The following is a 27,520-nucleotide window of genomic DNA, read 5'->3' as shown; positions in this document are numbered from 1 at the left end:
TACTTTGTTTTTCAGTGTGTGCTTTTCATATTCATAATTTGTTACTCCTACTATATGCATTTCTAGAGCTTATACCAAATGCTCTTTAAAATGTCCTGTTTTTACTGGTAATCACGGAATTGTATAAATATTTATGTATTTTATAGTATAAATTAAAATATTAATATAAAGTTTGTCCCTTATCAACTATATGTTATGATATATTATAGTAAAACCATATGTTATAATTTTGACTCTCCCATCCATGTTTTTCTCTCATTACACTAAAATCTGCTGAGACTAAACAGTGTAGAGTGAGAAGCAGGAGGATTAGTTTAATCACAAGGTAACACATTTAGCTTGGCCAAATCTTATTTTTTTAACTGTACAAATAAGAGAAGCATACTAGATATCTGTATTTCCTAACTCCTTTCTAGTTTCAGATTCTCCTGAATTTTTCCTCTAGAATTGAAGATATATTTTGTCAATATCACTATTATATGTCTCAAGTTGCAGGCTTTAATTTATTCACAGCATTTTATAGTGCCTTGCCTTCCAGGAAACCTTTCCTAATTCATATGGGTGAGTAGGGGTCCTGGTAGGAATACAGATGATAACTGCATATCTTCGTGCTGCTCTGGGGCAGCAAATTGCCCTATAACTGGTTTAACAGATATTTTTAGATCTTCAAAAATTATAATTGGGTGGAAAAAAAAAACATTTTTCCCTTAATTCAATTTACTATTTATATCCATTTGTTAGGAAACTCGAAATTTTAAATCCACATAATAATTTTATTTTGAATAAACATTGAAACTATAAGGTATACAATTCTGCCCATGTATTGATAAAATATATTAGACAATGGTTGATTCTAGTAAACAGTAGCATAACTCAAATTCTGTGAACTCTATCTGAACTTATGTCTAAATCACTTGATAACCAAGGTTTAAGTTTAACCCAAATTTCTCTGAGATCAGGAAACTCATCTCTGAATTACTATTATATCTCTGTGTTTTAACCTGGAGTATTAAACATCTGATAAATTTTAAATGAAATATACTAAAATTTTACATTTTACTTAGGTATATGATGTGATATACAAAAAATAACAAAACATAAAATATTTACTTGTCAAATATATACGTAATTAGACAATATAATTTACATATGTAAATTTAGGATCATATGTAATTGTGTAATTCTTATGTCTATAGTATCTTTGTTGCAATGTCAATTATCAATAAGTTCTTTTAATTCACTTTGTATTTTAATAGGTAATAAAGTCAGTGTAAAGGGATATGTTGGGAAAAGCCAATATATTCTAAGTTATTGTTAAATTGTGTGAAACAATATATAGAAATTATAAACTTCAGAAATGGAGTACTTTTCACATATGATCTGTAAATTTGAAATTTTTATTGAAAGATGAGAATTGTTGACCAACGTGGTACAGTTTTCATTCAGTCAGTCAGTATTTCATATATAATGCTCTGCTATTAAAATATTTTAATATTCATCTGAATCAGTATTTGTGCATTAATTTATTAGAATACTGTAGAATTATATTTATGGGCTAGTTAGCCATTTGGAACAATAAGAACCAATAAAAATTTTCGGGCTGGGGTTGTAGCTCAGTGGTAGAGTGCTTACCTAGCATGCATGAGGCTCTGGGCTCAATCCCTGGTACCACATAAAATAAACAAATAAAATAAAGTTATTGTGTCCATCTACAACTATAAAAATATTTTTAAAAAAACAAGAATCAATAAAAATTTTCTTCAGAGTTAAAAACATTTCATTCACAGCATTTTGAAGATATATTTTGTGGAAGCATGTGATACTAAAATTAATATTTTAGTGATTACTTTTAAAAATATTTAGTAGTTCTCTAGCATTGATTACAAATGCAATTTCAAATAAATTTAGCAACTAAAATTAAATTATCTGAGTACTTATAATTCATGGGTTATAATGCAGATATGAATACATATTCCATATATATTACCTAAAGAAATATTTCCTTAAATCGATATTCTTTGTTTATGTCAGTAAAAATGTTAAAGCAAATTTCAAGTTAAAATAAATTATCACCAAAATTGTTCTAAAGCAGTGTTTTTTCAAATGTCTGTAAGACCTGTTAATTCTCAGTGCTTTATGTGGGAGATACAAAGGTCCTTGAATAAAATGCAAAAGCATTTAATAAAAATGGTAATAAGAATTCTCAAGGGTAATCCCCTTCAACACAAAGGTCATTTGTTTGACCAACCATGCAGCTTAGAGAACCACTGAGAAAAAAGGGAGACTGGACTGGCCAATTTGGATCAACTGAATCAACACTGAGAGTGTTGAATGATGGGTGTCACAGCCAGTAGGCCTTTACCCCTCAGATATCCATGTATTAAAGGGGAAAAAATGTCAGTAGGTATCATATGGCCTTGATTAAATTCAACAGCCATTTCTAATCAAATCTTTAAAGTAAATGGAATTATTGAAACATAGTAAGACTAGTTCTCAAAACACAATAAGTACAAAATAAACAGAAATGCCAAAGTTCTTTTCATTAGAATTAAGAAAAAAGTAGTAATACTATCATTATTATTATTCATCATATTTTTTTGAGGTCCTAGCTATAAGATATGGAAATGAATTGGTTTATGTTTGGGGACAAAAAGAAACATAGTTATCTTCTTTGCAGATGACTGATTGTCTACCCAGAAAATCCAAGAGATCAAAAAATTACTGTGATTAGTAAGAGCTTATGATATATTGATATCATACATACATATATATAATAGTGAATTTTACCTTCACGTCTCTCTATATAGCATCAACTAACTAACTATAAATAAATAGAAAGAATGCCAATGGCATAGAGAAAGGGGAACAGGGCAGTACTGGAAGCTAAAATGGAGCAAGTTCTATTCCATGCATGTATAATTATGTCAGAATGAACACCAATATTACCTTTACTGATAGTATACTAATAAAAACATGTAAACAAGACAATTTGGTAAGACAAATGTATGTATGAAAAATATACAGAAATCAGTATTTCCAGAAACTTAAGAGTAAGATATCATCCTGCAATAAATACTCCTCCTTGTCCCAGGTGATCCTGTCCCACAACTCTTACTTGTTTAGGAAAATATCTCTGGAAAGAATCACACAGAGCAGTGTATATGATAAAGCCAAGCAGTGGGCATGGGTGGAGACCAGGTCTGTGAGATGAATGGTGGCATTCAGAAGAATGTAGGGATCTGCTAAAGCAGTGAGACAATATTGCCACCTCCCTTTAAGACAGCTACTACCCATTTGATCCTGACCTTTGTCCTTAATATTCTGATCAACTTTTTTTTTCTGATAAAGTATTAACCTAATGCTTAACTTTATTACAGTTTCAAGCCCTTCTCCCACTTTACCTTTCTCCCTCATTCCCTTTCCTTTCCTTCTTAGTCCTTTCTTTTTAATTTTCCTCTTCTTCCTTCTATTTCTTATTCTCTATTAAATAAACATTAGCCTATCTCATCATGATACAGAGTCAAATTTTAAAGTATTATGAGACCATATTCTAATATAAAATCTGATTTATTTTTATACCATATGATTGTTTTTACTACTAGTAGTGACTTATTATGTTTGAACTTACTATTTTGTAATAATTTGCATATTAGGCAGTATGGATTAATCAAATCTCATAGTTTTGTGGCCTTAGTTCTGAAATGTTAGTGGGAATAGTAATCATTGATCTATTTCATTTTATTGAAATTAAATAAAATTCAATCCCATTTTATTGGGATTAGATGGGTTAATTCATGTTTAATTGTTAAAATGGTGCCTTGTATTTAGAAACTACTTAATAAATACTATATTTGCTATTAAAGTTAAATGAAAATCAATTTAGCAGATAATGAGTGAATACCCACAAAGTGCCAGATGTTATCATGAGTAAAGGAACAGGCATATTTGTTGAACATCTTATATTGGTCAGGCTTGGGGGATGTAGTAATGAATAGAACAGAGTTCCTATTTTCTTAGTATTTATGATATTATTAAGATTGTTACTTATTAAAGTTATAGAGACTGGCTTTATAAATGTGACTGACCTTTAATATTTTGACCTGTTTTACATTTAGGACATCTTGTATTATGAGCAACTTAAGATGAATGTGATACAACATGACCTTTTGGTGGACAGTCTAATATATAAAGTAAGTAAAAATATGTATAGTTTTTTTCCATTTCATTATCATTAAAAATTAAGAGTTTTTCATATGAAGGACAGGTACTAGGTGCAATGATATATGTTAAACTTGAAAAATAATTTTTAGTGCCAGGAACCTGTAATCACAGCTACTCAGGAGGCTGAGGCAGGAGAATTGCAAGTGCTAAGTGAGCCTGGGCAATTTAGTGAGACCTTGTCTCAAATAAATAGATAAATAATAATTTTAAGTTATCATTCTACCTATAAAATTAAGGTTGGCCTTCAAACTTATAGTCTGAATTCAGTGTTTTCATTTCCCTATGAATCTGTCCTCATGATCCTTTCCTGGGCCTCCTGTTTTTTCAGTAAGAAAAATAGATTTAAAAATTTAAGTTTTCTACACAAACAAAATATAGAAGCAACTGAAAAGAAAAACAGAGTATAATAATTTCATCATTTTTATCTCATGATTCTTTAGGGCCTACTTGTATGTCTCTTTGAACTAAAGTCTTTTTAAATTTGTTTTAGTTTCTAAATATATGGCCATATATATTTCAAGTTTCAGGGTAGGATTACTTTGAATGTTTGTCTTCAAGCATCTGTTAATCAACTTGTTGAGTCAAGTTGTAGATGCTTAACACATAACATAGGATATGACTACTGCCGGATTAGTAATTTTACTATTTAAGAGACTTGGATTTTAAATTCATAATTTAAAATGTAAAGGAGATTCTTACTGCAGTTCTCATAAATGGGGAAGAAAAGATAACATGTTGAAGACCTTGAAATGTGTCTGAGTAGAACATGGCCAAGGGCAATAATAACAACTGTGATTGTGTGACTGCTTACTATTTGCCATATAGTGTACCAAACTTTTACCTAGACTATCATTTAATCCTGGCAACTACCATAAGAATAGTAGGCACCAGCATTTAGGCTGTCAGTGTTTTCCTTGGAGGTGAGGAGGACTCCCATTCTGCAATAATATGTCTTAAAAATCACAGAGTTTTAGGGGAAAATAGAGTACACCATGCAAAACTTTTGCAGCTTTGTAATCAGAGTACTAATAAAAACAAACACTTAGGCAAAAGCTATTTAAAAACACAAAATAATAATAAAACAACTGCTAAAAGAAATAAACCAAAAATAATAAAATAATGCAAATGGAAGTGGTGCACTAAGTCACTGGGGCTGCTGATAAAGTGGTTATGAGAAGTTCAGCAACTGAAAAATATACCAGGCTGGAGGTGCCTCTCTGAAGAGGGAGCCCCAGTGCAAATGTATATTTTATTTTTTAAAAAGAAGCTATGAAGGCCTATGCATGTAGCAGTTGCATTTTTAAAACTTATTAAAGCTTTATTACACTCCCTATAACAAAGACAAAGTTTTAAATTTAACTGAAAATAAAGTTGTGAAAGGAATGAATGGGACAAGGCAATTCTAAATACAAAATATCATCAGTCTCTCAGTACACTAAGTTATTTTATTTTTAAAAAATATTTTTTAATTGTTGATGGACCTTTATTTTATTTGCTTATTTATATATGGTGCTAGGAATCGAACCCAGTGCCTCACACATATGAGGCAAAGTGCTCTACCGCTGAGCCACAACTCCAGCCCTACTACACTAAGTTATTAAATGGTTCTGCCTTAACTGCTTTCTGTTTTCCCACAAAGTTGTCTTGTGTCCATACCTACAGTTTTCTAAAAGTTACTATGACCTGACAATTTGTACTAGGGTTTCTTAACTTTCCTTCATTATCATATCCCTGAGGGAAAAAAATTATTTCTCTCTAATAAGAAAAATGAAATACTAGAGAGTCAGATTTTGTTAGCTAGGGATGAGTTTGGGAGAATCACATTACCATTAAAACATGCAAAGATTTTTGGTCCTCAAGAACCAGTTAACTCAGTAAGAGGCAGTATCACCAGTGGTGCAGATGTGCAGTCTCTACCATTGCCTATATTGTCTTCCAACATAGAAGACCCACCCCATTCTTTCCCTTTGTTCTTTGGCTTTAAGTTTTTCCAGACTTGGTACACATTTACTACCTCCACAGTCACCCATGACTCATTTCATCCCTACCAATTGCTGATGTGCTCACCAGCAAAGTTTCATCTATATTATAATGGACTTCTGCAATATTTCTTTGTACTTCTTTCCATATTTTTGCTATGTATATTTTCTTGTCAGCAAGAATGTAGACTTTAGGAACTAAATATTGTCTTTCTTATTTCTTTGTGTTTTGATGTTTGTGTTCATCCCAACCAATCAATCAATACTTGTTGAATTGATTATATATTACTTAGGTCCAAAAGTATGGTGTGCTTTATATCTGGGGTTTTTTGATACAAGTTTGGGATCTGTATTTAAATATATGTACTGATGAAAAAATGAAAATTACTATAATTATAGAGGATTTGAGTTAACTTTTAAAATAGATTTCTGGGGGCCTGCTCTGTTTCTCATATTGTCCTGGGCATTTATCCATACTTTCTGAAGTAGCTAATGATGTCCCATGTACAGATATGAAGACCTAGGCTTGGAGTCCCTGACCAAAGTCATACAGCTAGAAGTAGTTGAACTGGATTTCAAATCTTTGTCAGATCTGTTGGAATATCCACGTTTTTTTTTAATGCATTACAATCCTTATTACACATATAGAGCACAATTTTTCATATCTCTCTATATATAAAGAATATCCATGTTCTTATACAAAGCAGCAGGTTCCAACTCACTGTGCAAAATGTTCAGAGATATCTCGGGGAAAGTGGAGATGTTTTGGTTTACTTTTCTGGGCTTTTGTTTATTTGTTATTGGGGAAGGATACCTGCTACATCGTGTAATTTCTGTTAATTTTTATTTATTTGTCCTTTATTCTTCAAACATGTATTGGGTACTACTATGTGGAAGTTACTGTGGTGATGCTGAGTATATAAAAATCAAGGAGAGCAGAAATTTATAAAGTGGTCTCAGCTCAGGAAGTGAGAATAGAGTTATAGTTAAAGGAAGGAACTAATACTTGACTCCGGAGAAGTCAGTGACTAGCTCTTAGAAGATGTGTTTATGAAAAGTCAATATTAGGTTCCTAGGAACAAATGGTGATTGGCAAATGAATATTCACAAAGGCCAGAAAATATTTGGTATTTTGAGGGAATGGCAAGTATGTATATTTGAATTATGAGATTAAAGCAGAAATTTGGGACCAGTTAATTTTGGTTGCTTCTAGATGCTATGATTGTATCTAGTTTTCAAGTTTTATGACACCTAAATATTAAAGGGATATAAAATTGAAATAAATAATAAAGTTACTAATTGAACCTTAAAAAATGTAAGGAAGTAGTGATCAAATAATGTATCATATATCTTAGTCAAGTAAATATGTAACAGTGATAAAATCTAATTGAGAAGTTTATAATCTTACATAAAGGAATAGATTCATTGCATCATTGTTTCTAAATAATTTCTAAATAATTATGCTTTAGGACTATAGACATTCATCTGGGTTCTTTTCAGAAAGCAGTCTTTATTTTAGTCAGCCTTTTTGCTGCTATGACCAAAAGACCTAACAAGAACAATTAGAGGAGGAAAAGTTTATTTGGGGCTCATAGTTTTGAAGGTCTGAGTCCATACATGGCTGACTTCATTCTTTGGGGCCCAAGGTAAAGCAGAACATCATGGTAGAAAAGTGTGGGGGAGGAAAGTGGCTTAGGATATGATGATCAGGAAGCAGCGAGAGAGCTCTCCTCACCACAACAAAATATAAACTTGAAAGGCAAGTCCCCAATGACCTGCTCCTCTAGTCACACCCCACCTGCTTTCAGTTACCTGAAGGGGATTAATTCATTGATTAAGACTCTCATAAGTCAATCATGTCACCTCTAAACCTTCTTACATTGTCTCATACATGAACTTTTGGGGTCCGTCTAATATCTAAACAATAACATATTCTTTACTTTTTATCATAGGATGTAAAGTTGACAGCAAGCAATGATGATTATTATTTTGTATTTGAAGATTATTTATATCAGGTAAGTTTAAAATTTTAAATATGTAATTTTTTGTTTTAGGTTTTCTGAATCATTATACTTTAAGAGTTATCTCTATTGTTAACTAAATCCTTCTAAAATCAAAATCATGTTTATCATATTACATGTTCTAAAGTTGAGATAAAGTTAATTTTTGCCCTTACAGTGGAATGGGGTGGGAGAATAAAAGTTCCTCAATGAATTTTTAGAAGACTGTTCCTTTTAGTCACATACAGTACAATCAGAGGTAAGTTTTCTATCTTTGTTGTTGACAGAGATTTTTAAATTGTATTCATATTTAATCCATCCAAATAAGTTTAGAGAAAGTATTTACATGATACTTTTTATTAAAAATATTGAGTAAATATTTTGAAATCAATGTGTAGTGTCATGTTTATTCTTTGGCAATTTCATATGCTGATACTGTGGATTTGGATCCTTCCCTGGGTCTTTTTTATATCTACTAAGACAAAATAATTTATCATAAGTAGAAAATAAGTAATTCACATAGAATTACCTAGATAATGTTCTTTTTAGATAAAGATTACACAATATTGATTTTGAATGAATGACAATATAAATGTCATCAAGGAAATGTATAGATTCCATATAATAATTTCTTCTTGATTAAGCGTAAATCAGTCCCAGCTGTTTGGATGAACAAGTGTTTTCTTTGATAATGGTGTTGGTGGTTTATATATATTTTAAAGGAAAGATAAATAAGAATCTCTCAAACAGGCTTAATTAATCACACATTCTAAGAGCTTAAGTATAAGACTTTATAAAATTAAATTTTGAAATAACTATAGAAACAATTTCGAGATTTTGTAATTTCAAATGTAAAAAAAATAGTAAAGATTTAAAATTCTATTCTTTAATATAAAATTGGATATTAATTAAGAGTTGAGAAATGTAAAAATAAAAGTTGGAAAGTTTACTTGCTTATGTAGCTAATATGTAGCACTGTGTCTAGTTCTTGGTACCCAGTAAACTTTTGAATGTCTAAAGTTAGCATCATTTATATAACACTACTAGTTTATTGATAGCTCTGTTCTTTGGAAATGTTGAATAGAAATTATCAGTTCTGCAATGGAGGCATGAATAGATCCATAGAACTATCCCCAGTAGACAAAACATAGCTAGTAAAAACTACTTAAGAAGAAAAATAAAAGTCTCTGGAAACTGTCCCAAGATTCTACAACAAGTCAGTAAGAAGCATTTATTCAAAAAAAGCTACTAAATTCTAGTGAAAACCATTTGTGGCACATGAGACCTACTTTTGGCCTCCCCTCACCTTCTGATCAAAATGACAGCTTCAGTTCTGAGTATGGCCAACAAGATCAGGCTTCCCACTCCCTCCAGTTCCTAGTCAAGAGCTACAGTATCTCCACATGAGTGGCAAACTGCCACTCTTCCCCCTCAGTTCTGTGTTAACAGATGGCTGAATCCAGAAGAAGTGCTACCTAGAAGTTGGGGGCTCCCTTCCCACAGGGCAGAGATCTCCTCAAGAGCTCTACCTCCTCTTAGCAGGCCAAGACTACTAGGAGCTCGAATGCCCACCCAGCTTGCCTGTAGAGTGGAGGTTCTATGGGAGAGGTGAGCAGAGAAGACCAGAGGTTGTTTCCTTAGCCAGTGTCTGTTCTCAGAAAGTAGAAGTGTCATGCCAAGAGAAGTTGGTCAATGTCCCCATCCCAGCTCTAGAGCAATGACTCCGAGATTTTGTTTGGAGGGGAAAAGGGAGCCTTGACAACAGGACCTTTGAGACTCTCCTCAAAGAAATGAGTTTATACGGAGTGTGATAAAGTTCCAACCCAGTGAGTCTAAAATACTAGAGATTTTAATGATAGGCAATTAATAGGAGGCTCTTAACTCCAAGAGAGTGTTAATTAAACCATAAGTAGCTAGTGTACCAAAGAGAACTAGAGAGACAGTTACAACAAGTCCCAGTGGGATAGGAACAAACCTCAAAGAGAAGTTTCAAAAATGACTTCTGCAAAGGGGTTTAAACTTAATTGAATCAGACTGTGATTACAGTTTCTACCTGAGGACATGGTTGCAAACAGTAAAATAAACAGCTTGTGATTAGTGAAACAGGATATCTGTGATACCAACAGAGACATAATGCTTAACTGAGATTAGAGGAAGAGATAGTCAAAAATCCCTGCTAAAATCAGTATCATTGAAGAGTGAGTATGTCCAAATTTATACCCTCTGAGGTACATCAGAGCCTTCATACTGTATGAGAACTAGACTTGAATAACATATTCCAACCAAGTCATTAAAGAAGCTAGTAAATAACAATAACTACAATCCCTGGCTGCCTACAAAAGGGCTTCAATGTTAGAATTAATAGAAACTTTAAGGCAGCCATTGTAAGTATATCTAAAAATACTAAAGGAAACCATGATTAAAGAGGTAAAAAAAAAGTGTGATAGTATCAAAATAAAATAATGTTCATACTTTAAAGGAAATAAAATAGTTTATTCTGACCAGGCATAAGTGATCATGGCCCAGAAATATAGACTTCAGTTACCTTGAATAACATGTATTACCACAAAAGAGGTTACATAAACTCTTATAGTCACAGAACAAAAGAAAGTCGTAGGTCAAAATATATACCAGTTACACTGGTGTGAGCATCAGGCAGGTGGATTATAATAAGGGAGGGGGTATCTCTTGCATGAATTTAGATGTTGTCTTATGGTATTCTTAGCTTTAGGATGGTGGAAGCTAGAGGTATGCTAAGTTGAGTGACACATTCCAACTAGTTTACATAATAATCATGAGAATGTTAGGCCAGATACAAAAGTTAAGGTAAATGGCCATTAATGGGCCCAATATGTAGCCCAAGATAATTTTGGCTCTGAACCTATAAGATTCTACCTCTCCAAAATTATAAGTTCTAGTCATCCTAAATAAAGCATTCTTCAGGATCTTTACTATAGGTACAGCTATTTACAATGGCATTGTCTCATCAAATCAAGAAAAGCAATAAAAAGAAATTGTAAAATGAACATAGTGGTGCATGCCTGTAATCCAGGCAGTTCAGAGGCTGAGGCCAGGGAGTTACAAGTTTGAGGCCAGCTGTGGCAATTTAGAGCCTGTTTCAAAATTAAAAAAATAAAAAGGCCTGGGGGTGTCTCTCAGAGGTAAAGGGCTCCTGGTTTCCATTCCCAGTACTGCTGAAAAGGAAATAATTTAAATGTAAAAGAGTACCAAATGGAAAATCTGGAAAAATATAACTGAAATGAAAGATTTGCCAGGGAGGTTTAGCAGTACATTTGGAAAATCAGAAAAGAATCAGTGAACAAGGAAGATGGTAAATGTACAAAGTCTCAGAAAAATTAAGGGTATGATTATGCTCATCAACATATTTATGAAACGAATACAAGTAAGAGAAAAGGGAGGAAGAAGCAGAATTTGAAGAAATAATGACTGAAAACATCTCAAATTTGATGGAAAACATTAATTTACACATCTAAAGAAACTCAGTGAACAGATACCCATGCCCAGACATATCATAGAATGTCAAACCGAAAAGCAATGAGAGAATCTCAGAAGCTGAAATAAATATTTAATTTTTTTCCATCTATTTAACTCACATTCTAATAGTTTTGTCTTCAGACAGACGTCTTTGCGGTCCTGGGCAGTTTACCAGACCTTCATGGGCCTTCATATTCTTAATTCAAATGGAGTATGGACTAAACTGTACTTATATATCAGAATTACCCTAAAAGTGCTATTTATCTGATTTAAAACAAGACAAAGCAGTTTGGTTTTTTCCATAAAGGTATTGATTACAGATAGTGTTATACTTTTTAAATCCAGGTTTTAAAATTCTGTTGTCTCAAGAGTTAATAGTTGCTGGATTTTACTCATTGACTTTTTTTTTTTATAATCTGTTACACATAAAAATTCTATTGGTTTTCTTCCAAAGATGGAATTATTTTATTGGTATTAATCTACAAGTCTTCTGTTATACTACAACTAAAAAGTAAACTGACCATCTTATTTATCTCTCTTGCTAACGCTGGCCAACCCACCTTTAATTTGGTCTGCGCAGTGAAGTCCTAGTGGGCTTTTTAAAACACCAGTAAATTCACGTCACTTGTGTGATTAAAAAAAAAAACAAAAGTCTTTCACGGGATTTTGCCACCCTGCCTCCATCTCACCTCTCCCGCCTTGTTGCTCACTCTCTGCCCTGATGCTGGCTGCTCCAGCCACCCTTATCGTTGACTCATCACGTCATTAAACTCTTTTCTGCTTCAGGGTAATAAGACCTCCAGGTCATCTTATAGGGAAGACTGTCACCCTTCTCTCTTCACCTAATAAACTCCTATTTTCCCTTCAGCTCCCAGGTAAATGCAATTTACTGCATGTACTGCATCTTCCCTGAATAACCTCTAACCTTCAACATAAAGACATCTAATATGTGTTTTTCAAAGTACTGTGTAATATATTTTATTTATACTATTTATTATACCTTACTTGATTATTTTATAATTGTTTCTTTCATATAAATTGTGTGTTTTGGTTCTTATTGTAATTTTAGTGCTAGTTTGATCCTGAACACAAAACTGTTTTCCAAGTATATGAACACATAAATTATACATAATGACATGATATATATAGTCTGTGGCTAATCTGCTTCAGAGAATGAATAGAAAGGGTGTAAATTTTTTGTTAAATTTGTCACTTTTGGTAATTGTAGTGGAGAGGATTGCCAGTTTGAAGTGACAACTACAAACCCTCTTTGGTGGTACTGAAAGGGGCTTGCCAAGTAACAAACCAGCCTCATTTAGTGGAAAAGTTACTGAGGTTATCTATTTTATTTTATTTTTTATACTAAAATAACCCAGGGGTGCTTTACCACTAGGCCACATCCCAGCCCTCCTTTTTCTTTATTTTGTTATTGTTAAGACAGAATCTCACTAAATTGCTGAGACCAGCCTCAAACTTGCAGTCTTCCTGCCTCAGCTTCCCAAATTACTGGGATTGAGAGCATTTGTTTTAAATGAGAATAGTAACAATTTGTCCAAATAGTGTCAGGAATATCCTTAAAGGAATGTTTATTTTAGTTTCTTCCACATATTAGTGACATATATGTAAGTTCTAAGAAAACTTACTCAGGACTGAGCCAGACAACAGAATTATTTATAAACAGTGGATACATTTTCTGAGAAAAAGCACAATGATCATCAGTAAATATTTTGTGATCCTTACATTATATATAAATGATACTACCTCTGATGGATGCATATGCTAGCTAGGGAGGCAGGACATGAATACAAAATGCTTGGAAATTGTTTTAAAGTGTTGTGTAAAGCATTAGTATTAAATTAGTGTAGTAAGTAATATAGGAGTGTACTTTAACCTTTTTCATTTTATCAATATTTTGGTCCAAATTATGTTATTTTTAAACATTAAATAATTTCTTCAGTTATGTTTCAAGGGTTCTGCTGATTTTAGACTTTGGAAATGATACTAAATAAACCTTTTTAAGTGTTCAATATAATAATTTTAAGTATAGTCACAATGTTCTGCATATCCCTAAAATCATCTTGCATAGCTGAAATGTTGAACCCATTCAATAACAATTCCCCATCCTTCTTCCCTTCCAACCCCAGAAAACCACCATTTTTTCAGCTATTTTAGATACCTCCTATAAATTGAATCATATCATATTTTTTCCACTGTGAGATGTTTATTTCAATTGACATATCATTCTCCAGGTTCATCCATGTTGTCTTAAATGGGAGGATTTCCTTCTTTTTAAAAGTTGAATAATATTCTCTTATATATATGTATTACATTTTCTTTGTCCATTCATCTGTAGAAATAAGCTTTAATGCAGATAAAGATCCCAGTTACTTAACAGAAGGATTGTTACAACAAACACCTAAATTTCTCTTTGGGGAGATTATGCAAAAGTGAATTTTCCTTACACAGACTTCTTTGGGGAGATTATGCAAAAGTAAATTTTCCTCACATGGACTTCTATTGTGATATTTTTTAATTATTTATTTTACTTGATCTGAATTATTACTAGTTCATTTTAATATATGTAATTGCATTAAAATTGAGTTCTGTTTTTTTTTCTTGGAAACAAAATCTACATTTATAGATGTATGTGTCTGTTTATGTCAGAAGAAAGCTTCTCATCTTTCATTACAGGCTTTCTTTTGGCAGAGCTTTGTAGCAACACAACTGCTCAGGGAAAATTAATGATAATGGAGCAATTTAGTGTTTCTGACTAGATTCTGGGCCCCATATCCCTTCCAGCTGCTACCCATTTATTGGATTTTGTGACTAGACTACAAAATTAGTTGGCATGTGGCATTGCTGTGTCCACATACAGATGAGAAAACCTCTGGTAATCCCTTTTTAAAGAAAATATGGGCCCATGTTACTAGGATACACAGAAACTGCTCCTAAGTGCCTCATGTTAAAGTTACTTAGATTTTGTAGGCAAAAAGCACTGAATTTTATGGAAGTCATGCTTTAAGTAATAAGTCAGCTTTTTAGTATTGCAAACTTTAGTCAGTTTTTGTTTTGCATGAAATTCTTAAAAATACTTAAGAGATTTTGATAGTTTTAAATTATGTCAGAGTTTCAAAAGACACCTTTTATTCAACAGAAGTAAATTGGGTAGTTTGACAGTACCAGTTTCCAGTACTGAATGGCATTATTACACCTATATAAGTTAACATGTTGTCCAAAAAGTATAAAATATTGATAGAAAATAACTCATATAATAAATGAAAAACATGGAGACTGACTCTTTGTGTAGTACACCCAAGCCTCCCTGCTCATCTCAGCAGAACTGAGGAGTTTGCCATATTTACAGATGCTTTTATGCCACTGAGTGGAGTTTAAGAAAGATTTCCAGGGCTGGGGTTGTGGCTCGGTGGAAAAGCACTTGCCTCACATTCATGGGCTTTGGGTTTCATCCTCAGCACTACATAAATAAATGAAAAAGATATTGTATCCATCTACAACTAGAAATTAAAGTTTCCAGTGCAATTAGATATCTTTTATTCATGTATCCATTTAGTCAAATTATTAAGTGTTTACTCTGATACAGCTTCTGTGGTAGCAAAAGAAGATATTAAGTCACATCTTAGTGGAAAATGAGAGAAAAGACACAGTTATAAATTGATAAGTACACGAATAAAGATTTCTATTCAGTTCTAACCAAGTACAATTAAAATTCTAGGAGTCATGCAGAATTGAGTGGTGTCTGCAGAATAGAAATGTTTTAGGAAATGTTTAGTTTTTAAAGTTAAAGAATTAGGAGAAGGATGGGAAAAGCAAAAATAAATATGAATCACGAATATGCTGTGTTTGGTGAAGAGAGAGTAGCTTAGTATGGCAGTGAATAGCTCCAGCAGTTCAGATTAGAATTCATGAGCACCTGACACAGAGCAAGATCTCTATGAATAGATAGGAGAGAACAAATGTGACACACATGTCAACAGCATGATCTGGCATTCCAGTCACTTCTTGAATATGTGTTCAACTCCCTTGCCCTTCTCCCTCGTTTTAGAAGAAATTATCTGACAAAGCCTTAACCCTGGATAAATAGAGCTCCCCATCAATTCTGTAGCTACATCGTGATTTTGATTGTGGCTACACATGGAACCATGCTAACTAGTTTTACTTTAATTTCATGACCACTAACTTTAAGAGTCCATTCTTCTGCCTGCCAAATCTACCTCATTCTCTTAGTCCATTCACACATCCACTCTCCTAGATAACTTTGAGTACCTTCAACCTATTCAAATCTCCTTTTTCTCTCAGCTGATTGACTTTGATTTCTGCTTCTCAAAGAATATTTATAGGCTATCAGAAGAGAATCTCCATATGTTTTCACCCCACATACTCCACTTACATGCACCTGCAATTTTTTTTTAAATTTTTTTAATATTTACTTTTTAGTTTTCGGCGGACACAACATCTTTGTTTGTATGTGGTGCTGAGGATCGAACCCGGGCCGCACGTCATGCCAGACCCAGTTTTCCCTTACTCTTGTAATGGATCAACTGACCTTGCTTTTATATAGTATAGGGGCCATTACTGCATCTGGATTCTGAAACTCATCTTCCCGTGCTACTCAAAGCCATGCAGTCCCCACCCCACCCCCCGCAACCCCCCTCCAGTTTTCCTTTTCCTTTTCTGTTGGAAGAATTAAAGTGGGGAGAGATTGTTCCCTTAAATTCACTGAAAGTCACTTCAGCCAGAGGGGAAGGGTTTGGGACACTTGGAGGAGGCACAACAAATAATTTCTGCTTCCCCTCCATTCCTGCCCTCTGCCTGTCTGTGCCTCTCTGATCAGAAGCAGCAATCAACAGTCCGAGTATAGATACCCATTATTTGGAGGACAGCGTGCTTTTCCCCCTACCTTGGGTTCTTTATGCTGCTCCTGGACACATGCATGTCTACCTGCCAAGGGGCTTGGTTTGAGGGTGGGTAGATGCTACTGTACTAAGAGCTGAATTGACCAAAGGAAACCACAGTTTACTATTCAAATCCTCCCTCAAAAGTTGTATGACTTCAATAGACTCTGGAGTTCTCAAATAGTTACATCAGACATATTCTGCCAGTACAATTGTTGTCTAAGTGGAAAGGTAGATTCCTGGTATTTTCTACTTCAACTTCATAGATTTCACCACCTCTGGCAACGTCACCTTAAAGTAACCAATATTCTCCTTAGAGCAATTCCAACTCTGTAACCCATTCTTACAATAGCCCTGCATGGTAACTTTATTCCTTTTTTACGGATGAAGAAGCAGAGACTCAAGAGCCCAAGCTCATACAACTACCAGAACCCCAAGCCAGATCTGTCAATTTTCAAAGCCCAGTAAGCTACATGGCTCTTTTATGTATGAAAATTAAATTAGGGCAGAATGTTTTAAAAAGCCATCTTTGAAATTTTATCATTTGAAATTCTCCAAATTCATTTGTAGGAAAATGTAAGAGCATCACAAATGAAAATAAGTATATAGTAATTGGGTGTTAAAGTGATTGTCCAGTTGATATCTGCCATTTCCTATCTACTTTGTATGATGTAAATAACCTATTTCTCAGAATTATTTACATCACTTACCATAAATGTATTTTCTACAAATAAAGGAAAATTTAGGCCAAGTAAACCTTTTGTAGTTGTATGTAGACATTTTAGATATGATCTGCTATAGCAACCATAAATTCACATTTATAAGTCCAGTCTCTTGAAATTCCCATAAATAAAGTAAATCATTACCCTGTATAACCCTCACTCAAGTAAAATTTAATTTTTCTTAATTTGTAAGTAATCAGTTAAATTTTCAACTCAATTTTAAATCATCATCATATAATCATATTCTAGCAAATTTATAATTATATTGTCATTTCCTTACACATACAGACATTAGAATCTCAAAAGGTAACAATTCAAGTTAGAATAGGAGCTGGCAGCTCTCTGCTTGTGTCCGAGGGTTTCACATTAGCCCATACTGTCTAACATACCACTTCTGTCATCGTCACCTTAAAGTAACCAATATTCTCCTTAGAGTAGTCCCAACTATCTTGTCTTCTCTACGACATCAGGGACTCCAGAGGGATATATTTAAGCACAGAGCTCCTTCTAAAAGTACCATGCTACCTACACTCTGCTTAACTAAGGGAAAATTAATATGAACACTTTATTAGGAATTATTTTCCCTGTAAGACAATGATAGAAATTTGTTAAGTATATATTTTTACATTACTTGTATTTTTTACTTTACTTGTATTCATTTATTTTGCATTAACTTGTTGGGTATTAGCTTATTATTGATGTTATAATAAATAACCACAAATTTCATGGCTTAATACAATTATATTATCCATAGTTCTAAAGTTCAGAAATCTAAAATGGGTTTCACTGGCCTATAGTCATGTGACCGTACAGGTACTCGCAGGCTCTGTTGCTTCTGGAAGTTCTGAAAAAGTATGCATTTGTTCACTTTGTACAGCTTCTAGAATGCAGTGAATGAAACTGCATTCCTTGTGTGGCCCCTTTCTTCATTTTCAAATCCAACAGATAGCATCTTGAAATCTGACTCTGGCTTGTTGCCTCTCTCACTTAAAAGATCCTGTGATTATATTGAGCTCAGCCAGATAATCCTGTATAATATTCCCATGTAAAGATTGCTAATTTAATCACATCTGCAAAATCCCTTTTGTTATACAAGGTAACATATCCATGGTTTCCAGGGATTTGGATGTGGTCATTTTTGGAGGGCATTGTTCTGCCTACCACAGTGGTCCATGAAGGTCTGGCAAGAGTAGAGTCAATATTATTTACTGATTCAATAACATTTTATGGATCTAGAATTTTTTTAAGAGTCCAACGTAGACTATAAATGTGGAAATGGATTAATATCTAAGCATGATAGAAAATATGGTAGATTTGAGCATACAAAAATTAAAAACATCTCTGTATCAAAATAATTAACATTATTTGAGCAAAACCATTTTCAAAATAAAATTAGACTTAGGGCTGGGGTTTATGTAGTTCAGTGGTAGAACTTGTGCTTAGCATGAGCAAAGCCCTGAGTTCAGTTCTCAGTACTGCCTCCCATACACCACACACACACACACACACACACACACACACACAATGTATATAATTAGACTTAAACCAAAGATCCTTATATACACAAAATTTAAATCAAGTTAAAAAACATTTAAATGAATTAAAAATGGATCAAAAAATAACAAAGCAAATTCAACTCATTATTTTTGTAAATGTGTTGAATACCTTTCTGTTCACAAATTAAATTAAAGCAATATATGATTATATGCCATTTTTATCCATGAAATGATGATAATCAGTTTTAATGAAAGAAAAAAGTGTCCTATCTTACTACTAGATGTGTTAATAAATAAGAAATTAGAAAAATTCCTACCTTGGTAATGAATTTTTAAAGTGTTAAATATTAAATGCCTGAAGCAGGGCTGGGGATCTAGCTCAGTGGTAGAGCACTTGCCTAGCATGAGTGAGGCTCTGGGTTCAATCCCCAGTAGCAATACACACACCACGCAAAGTACATAATGTGTAAAGTATTTGACCAGACAGTCCAGTTTTAGAAAGTTAACTAAAGGTGTACATAAAGAGTTCTAAGGAAGTTCACTGCAGCATTGCTTATAACTGGGAAATGGAAAACAAGATGGGCTAGATGAATTATTGTTAATACATAAGTGGAATATTCTGCAACATAAAAATTTTATACCCAACCTAGGTGTCCTTCAATAGATAAATGGATAAAGAAAATGTGGTATATATATTCAAGGGAATATTGCTCAGCTTTAGGGAGAAATAAAATTATGGCATTTGCCAGTAAATGGATAGAGTTGGAGAATATCATGTGAAGCGAAATAAGCCAATCCCCAAAACCCAAAGGCTGAATGTTTTCTTTAATATGTGGATACTAATTCACAATAAGGCAGGGGGCACTAGAGAATAATAGTGTTACCTTAGTTTGGGTAGAGGGAAGTGAAGGGAGAGAGGGGAGGGGATGTGGGGATAGGAAAGATAGTAAAACGAAACAAATACTATTACTTTGTGTCTGTGTGTATAAATATATATATAACTGTATGACCAGTATGATTCTACAACATTTACACTCAGAAGAATGAGAAATTATATCCCATCTATGTATGATATATCAAAGTAAATAAATGCATTCTACTATCATGTATAACTAATTAAAACAAAAAATTAAAAAGCTAAAAGAATATAGAAAATATTTATAACATTGAGGGAAAATAGGTTATAGAACTATATGCATAATCCTTTTTTTAAAAAAATTGTACATGTGTATATAAAAATAGGTGACAATGACTATGGTATTCCAGGCCTTACATCTACCAGTAGTGGAATTATGGATGTTTTCTTACTCTTTGATTATCTGCCTTTTTCATTTTTATCATATACGTGTATCACTTCTGTAGTCTTTTAAAACAATAAAATCAGTGGCAATAGTTGTTACACATTTTAACATTGAACCTGACTAATATCCAATTTCCACATCTATCCTTTTAGAAAAACTGTGCCTGTTTTCTTATGTTTTAGACACAAAGTGTTTCCTTCTCCATTCACTCTGCTACAAGTTCAGCCCTGACTATATGCCCCTATTTTGCCCTTTTCAGTCATCTTGAATTCTTTTTTTGGTATTATCTTTTAGAATCCCAGGACCCAGATTTCTTATCACTGGTCATCTTCCTGGGGATTGGACTCCTGGCCCAAAATTTCAGGCTACTGTCAGACGGCATCCAGTTTATTCTAATGTGCATCCTTGATTCTGATTCTGCTGTACTGATTTTTATCTCCAGATAGAGTTGCCACAGTCTACCTGATGATTAGGAGGACTACTAACTTCTATTCTGTATTGGGAAACCACTGCTGCCTTTCCTTCTAAACACCATGAGTTTCTTTCCCTCCATCCCTGATAAGGCCAACTATCTGCAGCATCTCAGCAATGACTATTTCCAGTTTTCTGCATTTCCCAAATTGTTCTGACACTATGGTTACCTGGTCTACCATATATATTTCTCATCTGTTAAATTTCATCTAGGTGTTTCTCATTTCCAGATGAACAAGAAAAGAATCAACTGGTAGCTAGCAACTTATATTTTCTGATATTCTTCAAACTTTAGTGGCAAACTGAGAAATCTTTGGAAGAACTTTGGCTATCTATACTTGGCATCTCATTGTTAACATTTAACATAGGTAAACCAACAGAGGGCACTCTTCCCATTGCAAGATACTAAGCTTGAAGGATTCCACCTTAATGCCTCCCAATAATAATAATGAATTATCTGACTTTATAACAGTGCCTAATTGCTTATTTTTTCCAATGTTACATCCAGGTATTACTTTGTTTTTCCCGGGATACGTCAGTATTGGGTCACTTTGCATACAACAGTGCTTCACCACCGAAATCATACATAAGAGGTAATATTTTGGTAATATTAAGGAGTTTTATTTAAGACTTACAGATTCATGCCAAGAATGTTTATTTCATAGCTTATATTGGTTTTGCCAATTTTTAATTGTAAATTACTTTTTTCTCAGTTGACGTTAACTGTCTTTTCATTCTCACTTAAATCAATACAACGTATCACAGGTCCCGGAAGCAGCATTTCAGGGACTTTCTCACTACAGAAGACATTTTGCCTTCTCAATTTTCTCCAGTATTGCTATTTTGTTGTATCTGTTGACTTTTCCTAACTATGAGTTTATCACATAGATTTGCTTTTTTAATTTTTTAGCTTTCTATATTCCTTCTTTCAAAATGCCTTTTAAAGTAACATGTGTTATTAGTGCTCTAATTCCTATTTTAGTAACTCTCTTTATCACTAATTGCTTATAATATATCACCATATCAAGATCTTGAAAACTGAACTAATTTTAGCTGACAGCCCTTCTCAACTCCTTTTTATTAAGTGATGAATAGCCAGCACAGAAAGCTCATTGCCCTATTGTATATGGTTTCTCTGTGTTTCCTTGAAGAATGAAACTATTTCTCCTGTGTTTTGACCTACCCGCCTGGTTGCTCCAACTCCTGCCTGCCCTAGGACATGCCACTTCGTGTTGTGTTGGATTTGGGCTCCACATACCCTGGGGGTCTCTTAAATTTCCTTGTTTCTAAAATGAACTTACAGAATTTAATTACCTAATAGACTCACCTCTAAACACGGCTATGATTTCAAGTCCCTTCATTGGTTGATAGTCTTAAACTAGCTAACTTTGCTACCCTGATTATTCCACAATATGCCATATTCATTCTAGCCTCCATATGTTCCTTTATGTGGAAAGCTTTCCCTTCCCCCACTCTAAAAAATTTTCTGGGACTTTGAAGAATTTGCGTATATCTCACTGTGTCACCAAAATGTCATCAATTTCCCTTCCCTCTGAACTCTAAACACTTAAAACCTGCTTTTAAAAAAAAAGAAAGAAAAAGAAAAAAAGTTAGTAAAAATAATCTAAGATTTTGTCTATTTCATAAACTATATGGTTGAGAAACTATATAACTGTGTTTTTGTTTGCCTCTCAACATCTAGTGCAGTAATCAGTTTCCTTTTCATTATTCTATTCTCTCTTTACACAAAAATTACTCCTTATTGTTTCTACTCTATCCTAAACTTCTCTTCTCATATTTCTTATTCTTTGTCTCCTCTCTGCCACTGTCCCTAACAAGAACAAGAAAAAATTTTTTTTTAATTAAAGACTTTTTTTTAAAAACCAGCATAAGAATGAATTTATTTTTATTTGCTTTTTCTTTGCTACTGGGGATTGTACCTAGGGCCTCACACAGGCTAAACAAGTACTCTATCACTTAGCTACATTTCCAGCCCCTTTTCTATTTTACTTCAAGAAGGGGTCTTGCTAAGTTGTCCAGGTTTGCCTTGAACTTAGAATCTTCCTGCCTCACCCTGCCAGGTACCTGGGATTACAGGTGTACTCCTTGCACCTGTCTGAATATCTTTTCAGTAGACTCAAAGGGGTTAGAAAAACAGTCAAGAAAAAAGCTACCTAAAGATATTCAGTGAAAGGTGGGACAAACTGAGAAACTTAAAAGCTTTGAGGGAAAGCTACTTTGTAAAACTCTTACAAACATTTGATTATAGTGAATATACTTTCTAGGACATTCTGATTTCAAATATTAGCCCCATTCTCTGGTCATAGAAAATATGACCACTGTACAGTTAAAGACAATTAACGTTTAGCTTTTCAGCACTTTCCATAAAAAATGTAAGCTAATGAGATATTGCAAAGCTTAGAACTTGCTTTAATGACTAGATTAGAATTATTTTGGGGGCTGGGGATGTGGCTCAAGCGGTAGCATGCTCGCCTGGCATGGGTGCGGCCCGGGTTCGATCCTCAGCACCACATACAAACAAAGATGTTGTGTCCGCCAAAAAACTAAAAAATATATAAATATTAAAAAATTCTCTCTCTCTCTCTCTCTCTCTCTCTCTCTCTCTCTCTCTCTGTCTCTCAAAAGAAAGAATTATTTATATTTAGCAAAATAATGGTATGCTTATAGATTTTTTTCCCTTCTTACATGCTTAAGGAGTTTGAAAGCATTTGTTCTATTATTTATTTTGTATCACTTCCCTTGTACTGAAGTTTATATTATTGATTTTAATTAATGAAAGGGTTTGCTATTATCAAAACATTGGCAAATTTTTAAATTCCATAATATGAAATAAAATCAGACTATAGTATTCTTGAAAATTCCATTATTAGTATATTCACATAATAAGTTAAATTTAAAAATTGATTTAAATCATATTGAAACCCTCTATGGTTTTCTCTTACAGGAAAACTAGGATTAGAAGAATATGCCGTCTTTTATCCACCAAATGGTAAGAGTAATGCTATTGCTTCCTCTAGTGGGAAATACAAAAATTACAACTTCTATAAAATAGGAATGAGATTTTCTTATTCTCTGTCTTTAAATGGAAAATGATTTATCATCTAAAATAAGTGTCCATGGAATACATACTTCAGTGAATTTTTCCATGCTAAACGAGTCATACCTTCTCTGGTTCTCCTTTGGACCAATAATTTGTGAGAAAGCTAATTAGGCTTATTAAGTCAAGGTACGAGTTTTCATCTGAGGAACAGTAGTCTAGCTGGGACCTTTCTTTTTGGCATTATTGGAACAGTGCAGAAGTGAGTTTTCTTGTGCTGCATTTTATTTTCATAATTTGACCTGTGTGGTATTTATGAAATACAGATTATGAAGAGGTTACCACTGAAATAATCTATTTTGAAGTGACCAAATATGAATGACCTCATATTTAATATTTAGATATTAAATATTCATTTGAGATTGTTAGGCAGTTTTTAAGATATGCTTCTTGGAAAAACAGTATATAGCAGTTCTTATTATGATGATATTAAGTTGCATCCTGAAGAAGTTCTTTTACCCCAGCAGAGTTAAGAACACAGGTTTTGTAATACAGCAGACCTGGGTTCAGATCCCAGTTCTGCCAGCTCACTCTATGATCTTGGGTAAGTTACATGACTTCTCTGAACTTTAGATTCATCAACTGTAGCATGTGGATTATAGATTAAATGAGATACAATCTGTAAAACAGCACAATGCCTGACACATAGTGAGTTCTCAGAAAATGTAGCTGTGAATGAGTGTGTTTAGCTCTATTAACCACCACATTTTAAACTGGCTTTCATGGCACTATTCTCTCCCAGGGCCTCTCAACATAAAGTTCCAGTTTCATTCATGATTGTCTACTTCTGCCCCTCCTTAGATACCTTACCATTGTTCTGCTGCTTTCCATAGGGGCTTCCATTTGCTTTCATGGATCTATAGGTTAATTATTCTAAATTTTTTGTCTCCAGTTCTGACCTTTTCTGTGACTACCTCAAAGTTAACATGTCCCAACCTAAACTATTTTATCTTCTTATGACCCCAAAAGGAAAAAGGAAGCTAAATTTAAAAAATAAGCAAACACTGTTCCTCTTTTAGTTAACTGCATTATCATCTGTCCAGTAAATCAAAGCATAGAGCCTGGTAGTTACCCTAGATTCCAGTCAGTCTCATATCCTGCAGTTTTATCTTCTTCATATCTTGGACCCTCTTCCACACAAAGGCTACTGCCTCGCCTTCCAGGTTCACTATCTCTAGCCACCTACCTGGTCTGTCTTCCTTGTCTTCTCTGGTTTTATGATCTATCTTGTACCCTGATGAATTGTATATCTAAAATGAAAATCTGAAGATTGACATTTTTTCTCAAAAATTGTTGTTTTTTTGTTTGTTTATTTGTTTGTCTTTTTGTTTTGTGGTGCTAGAAATAGAACCAGGGCCTCATGCAGGCGCTCTGCTCCTGAGCTATATTCACATAAGAATTTCCTTAGTGTCTCCTGTCCCTTAAGTAACATCCAAGTTTCTCAGCATGACATATATATGAGGACCTCTCGAATCTGTTCCCTGTATAATCTACCTCCTATTTCATTTCTCATTATTATTTTTTAATCATAGCAATACAAAACTATTTTTTCTTGTTACTCATAGCCACATACTCTCACAAAAGAACTATGCTGCTTCAGTACCTCTCCTGTTTCCATTCTTAGAATAACTTTTCTCCACCCAGCTGCCACCCAGACTCAGCACTAGCACTTGCCTGAATCCCCTGGTTGGGTAAAGGGCCCTTCCTCCAGGCCTTTATAAGACCTGGTGGAAAAAAAAACCTTTGGTATCTCTTACTATATTTTCTTGACACTGTTTGATTATACTTTACCTCCCCCTTGATATTTTAAGCTTCAGAAGGCTCAAGATTATATTGTTCCCCAGTATCTAGCATTTAGTAAGAATGTAATGAGCATTTATTGAATTAAATTAGAGAATGGTTATTTGTAACATTTATGTGTGTGTAAATGTGTATATATATGTAAATTTTTAGATGTTTATATATATAAATGTAATATTGTTGTTGCATCAGTTATTCCAGAAACTTAACTTTCTGATAACTTTTTTTTATTTATTAAGAAATAGGAAATAAAAAATAAATAAAATACCTCTGAATAGTCAAAAGCAGAGTTTATAGATTTCAATTCTTTCTCTTTCTACATAGGACAGCTTTGTCAACTTAGTTAAGAACATATTAGCTCTCATTTAACACATATGTCTAACAAACTTGGTTTATGCCCCCTGCAAAAATAGAAACATGGAGAGAGACTGATATAAACATGAAAAATGACGAACAACAGTGAGAAGTGAAATTAGAGACCTCATAAAAGAAAATATTAAAACTATAAAACAGTATTTGAAAGCACTCCAGTAAAGCAGCCTGGAACTATCTTATGTTAAACCAATAATCTTATATCCTTTGAAAAGGTATCACCTAGGTTACAAGTTATAGCATATATATACATATATATGCTACAACACACATATATGTGTGTGTATTTATATATATATATATATATATATATAGAGAGAGAGAGAGAGAGAGAGACAGAGAGAGAGAGAGAGAGAGAGAGAATCTGTGTTTTTCTAGCAGTAGCAGCTAACATTTTTCTAGCAGTACTATATACTAGGCAGTGTGTTAAATATATTACATGCTAAACTCATTTGATTTCTGCACTAGCCCGATGAGGCAGGTATTTATATCCCTATTTACAAATAAAAAACAGGCCCATAATATGAACCTGCTCACCTGGTGAGTGGCAAAGCCAGATTTTGTCTGTCTTCAGAAACAATTTCTTATCACAATTACCTTAATCCCTGAGAAAATACTGAGTTTATTATAGTCTCTCTTGGAAGAAAGAAAAGTGGTTAATATATTGAAAAAGTGAATGATGCATATGATAGGTTTTAGAAAGATTTTCATCCAGAATAAAAAGTTTAATCCAAAGATTAAACTTTTTAAGATAATTTGGCATCTATTCATAAATTTAATTCTATACAATATTTTCTTCTCTTAGGTTGTTTTAGAAGCTACCAGAATTAAGGACTCCTTTCTGTAGGCAATGATTCTTAAGTTGCAGAACAAGAAAAGACAAAGACCAGTCAGTCTACTGTCCCTTTTCTCTTTACCTTAGGCAATACTAAGCAACATTTTTACCCAGTTTGTTTTCTAACCCCTGCCAATGATAATATTACTGTGAAATCCCAAGGACACCTCTACCTCTACCACCATGCAAACCAGCCTGTCTTTCTTAGTCTCCACAGGGAAACACAGGTTTGTCTGCAGCTCTCTGGCATACTCAGTCCTTGACAAGATGTGTGGTTAGAGTGGGCAGAGATTTTTGTACCACCAACGCCACACCCACACCTGAGATTACCTTTTTTAGGATGGAAAGGACAGGCCATAGTGCATCAGGCATTTCTCACTTCATTTGAGGATTCAAATGACTCTTTCTCTAATAAATTCATTAAACAACTGGTAAGGAACATTTCTGAGACATCTCACAGAAATTTTAAAGCTTTTCATTTTTGTTGTTGTACATGTTGTACCAGTTATTCAACATGTATGCATAATCTTTATTCATTTGATAAATATTCAGCCCTCTTGTGGCTCATGACTGTAAGTAAGTGATCCACAGCATAAAGTACTTGCTGCCAAGGAGCTTACATGCTAGTAAAGGAGACATATGAGGGTAGGGGGAGAATAATTTTAGACAGTGATAAGTAAACAAAGAAAAATGGAAATTATAGGAAGTTAGGGAGAATGTGGCTATTTTAGATAAGGTAGACAGGAAAGGCACCTCTGAGGAGATGGAATAGAACAAAGACCAGCAGGTACAGAGTG

The 27,520-nt window shown here is 33.7% G+C and overlaps 1 protein-coding gene across 1 annotated transcript in view; it reads left to right on the top strand.

Annotated features, from left to right (window-relative positions):
• The window catches only part of Tbc1d19 (TBC1 domain family member 19), a 132,668-nt gene that overhangs the window by 75,965 nt on the left and 29,183 nt on the right, over positions 1–27,520 (top strand). Inside the window, exons 12-15 of the mRNA XM_026403122.2 lie at positions 4,116–4,190; positions 8,153–8,215; positions 21,107–21,191; positions 23,564–23,608. Coding sequence (XP_026258907.1) covers positions 4,116–4,190; positions 8,153–8,215; positions 21,107–21,191; positions 23,564–23,608 — 268 coding nt within the window. The remainder of the gene's footprint in view (positions 1–4,115; positions 4,191–8,152; positions 8,216–21,106; positions 21,192–23,563; positions 23,609–27,520) is intronic.

This window comes from Urocitellus parryii, chromosome 10, assembly GCF_045843805.1.
Source record: "Urocitellus parryii isolate mUroPar1 chromosome 10, mUroPar1.hap1, whole genome shotgun sequence".
Classification (NCBI taxonomy): Eukaryota; Metazoa; Chordata; class Mammalia; order Rodentia; family Sciuridae; genus Urocitellus; species Urocitellus parryii.
The sequence above is the reverse complement of the archived record's forward strand: the minus strand, read 5'-3'. Positions and strand labels throughout refer to the sequence as shown.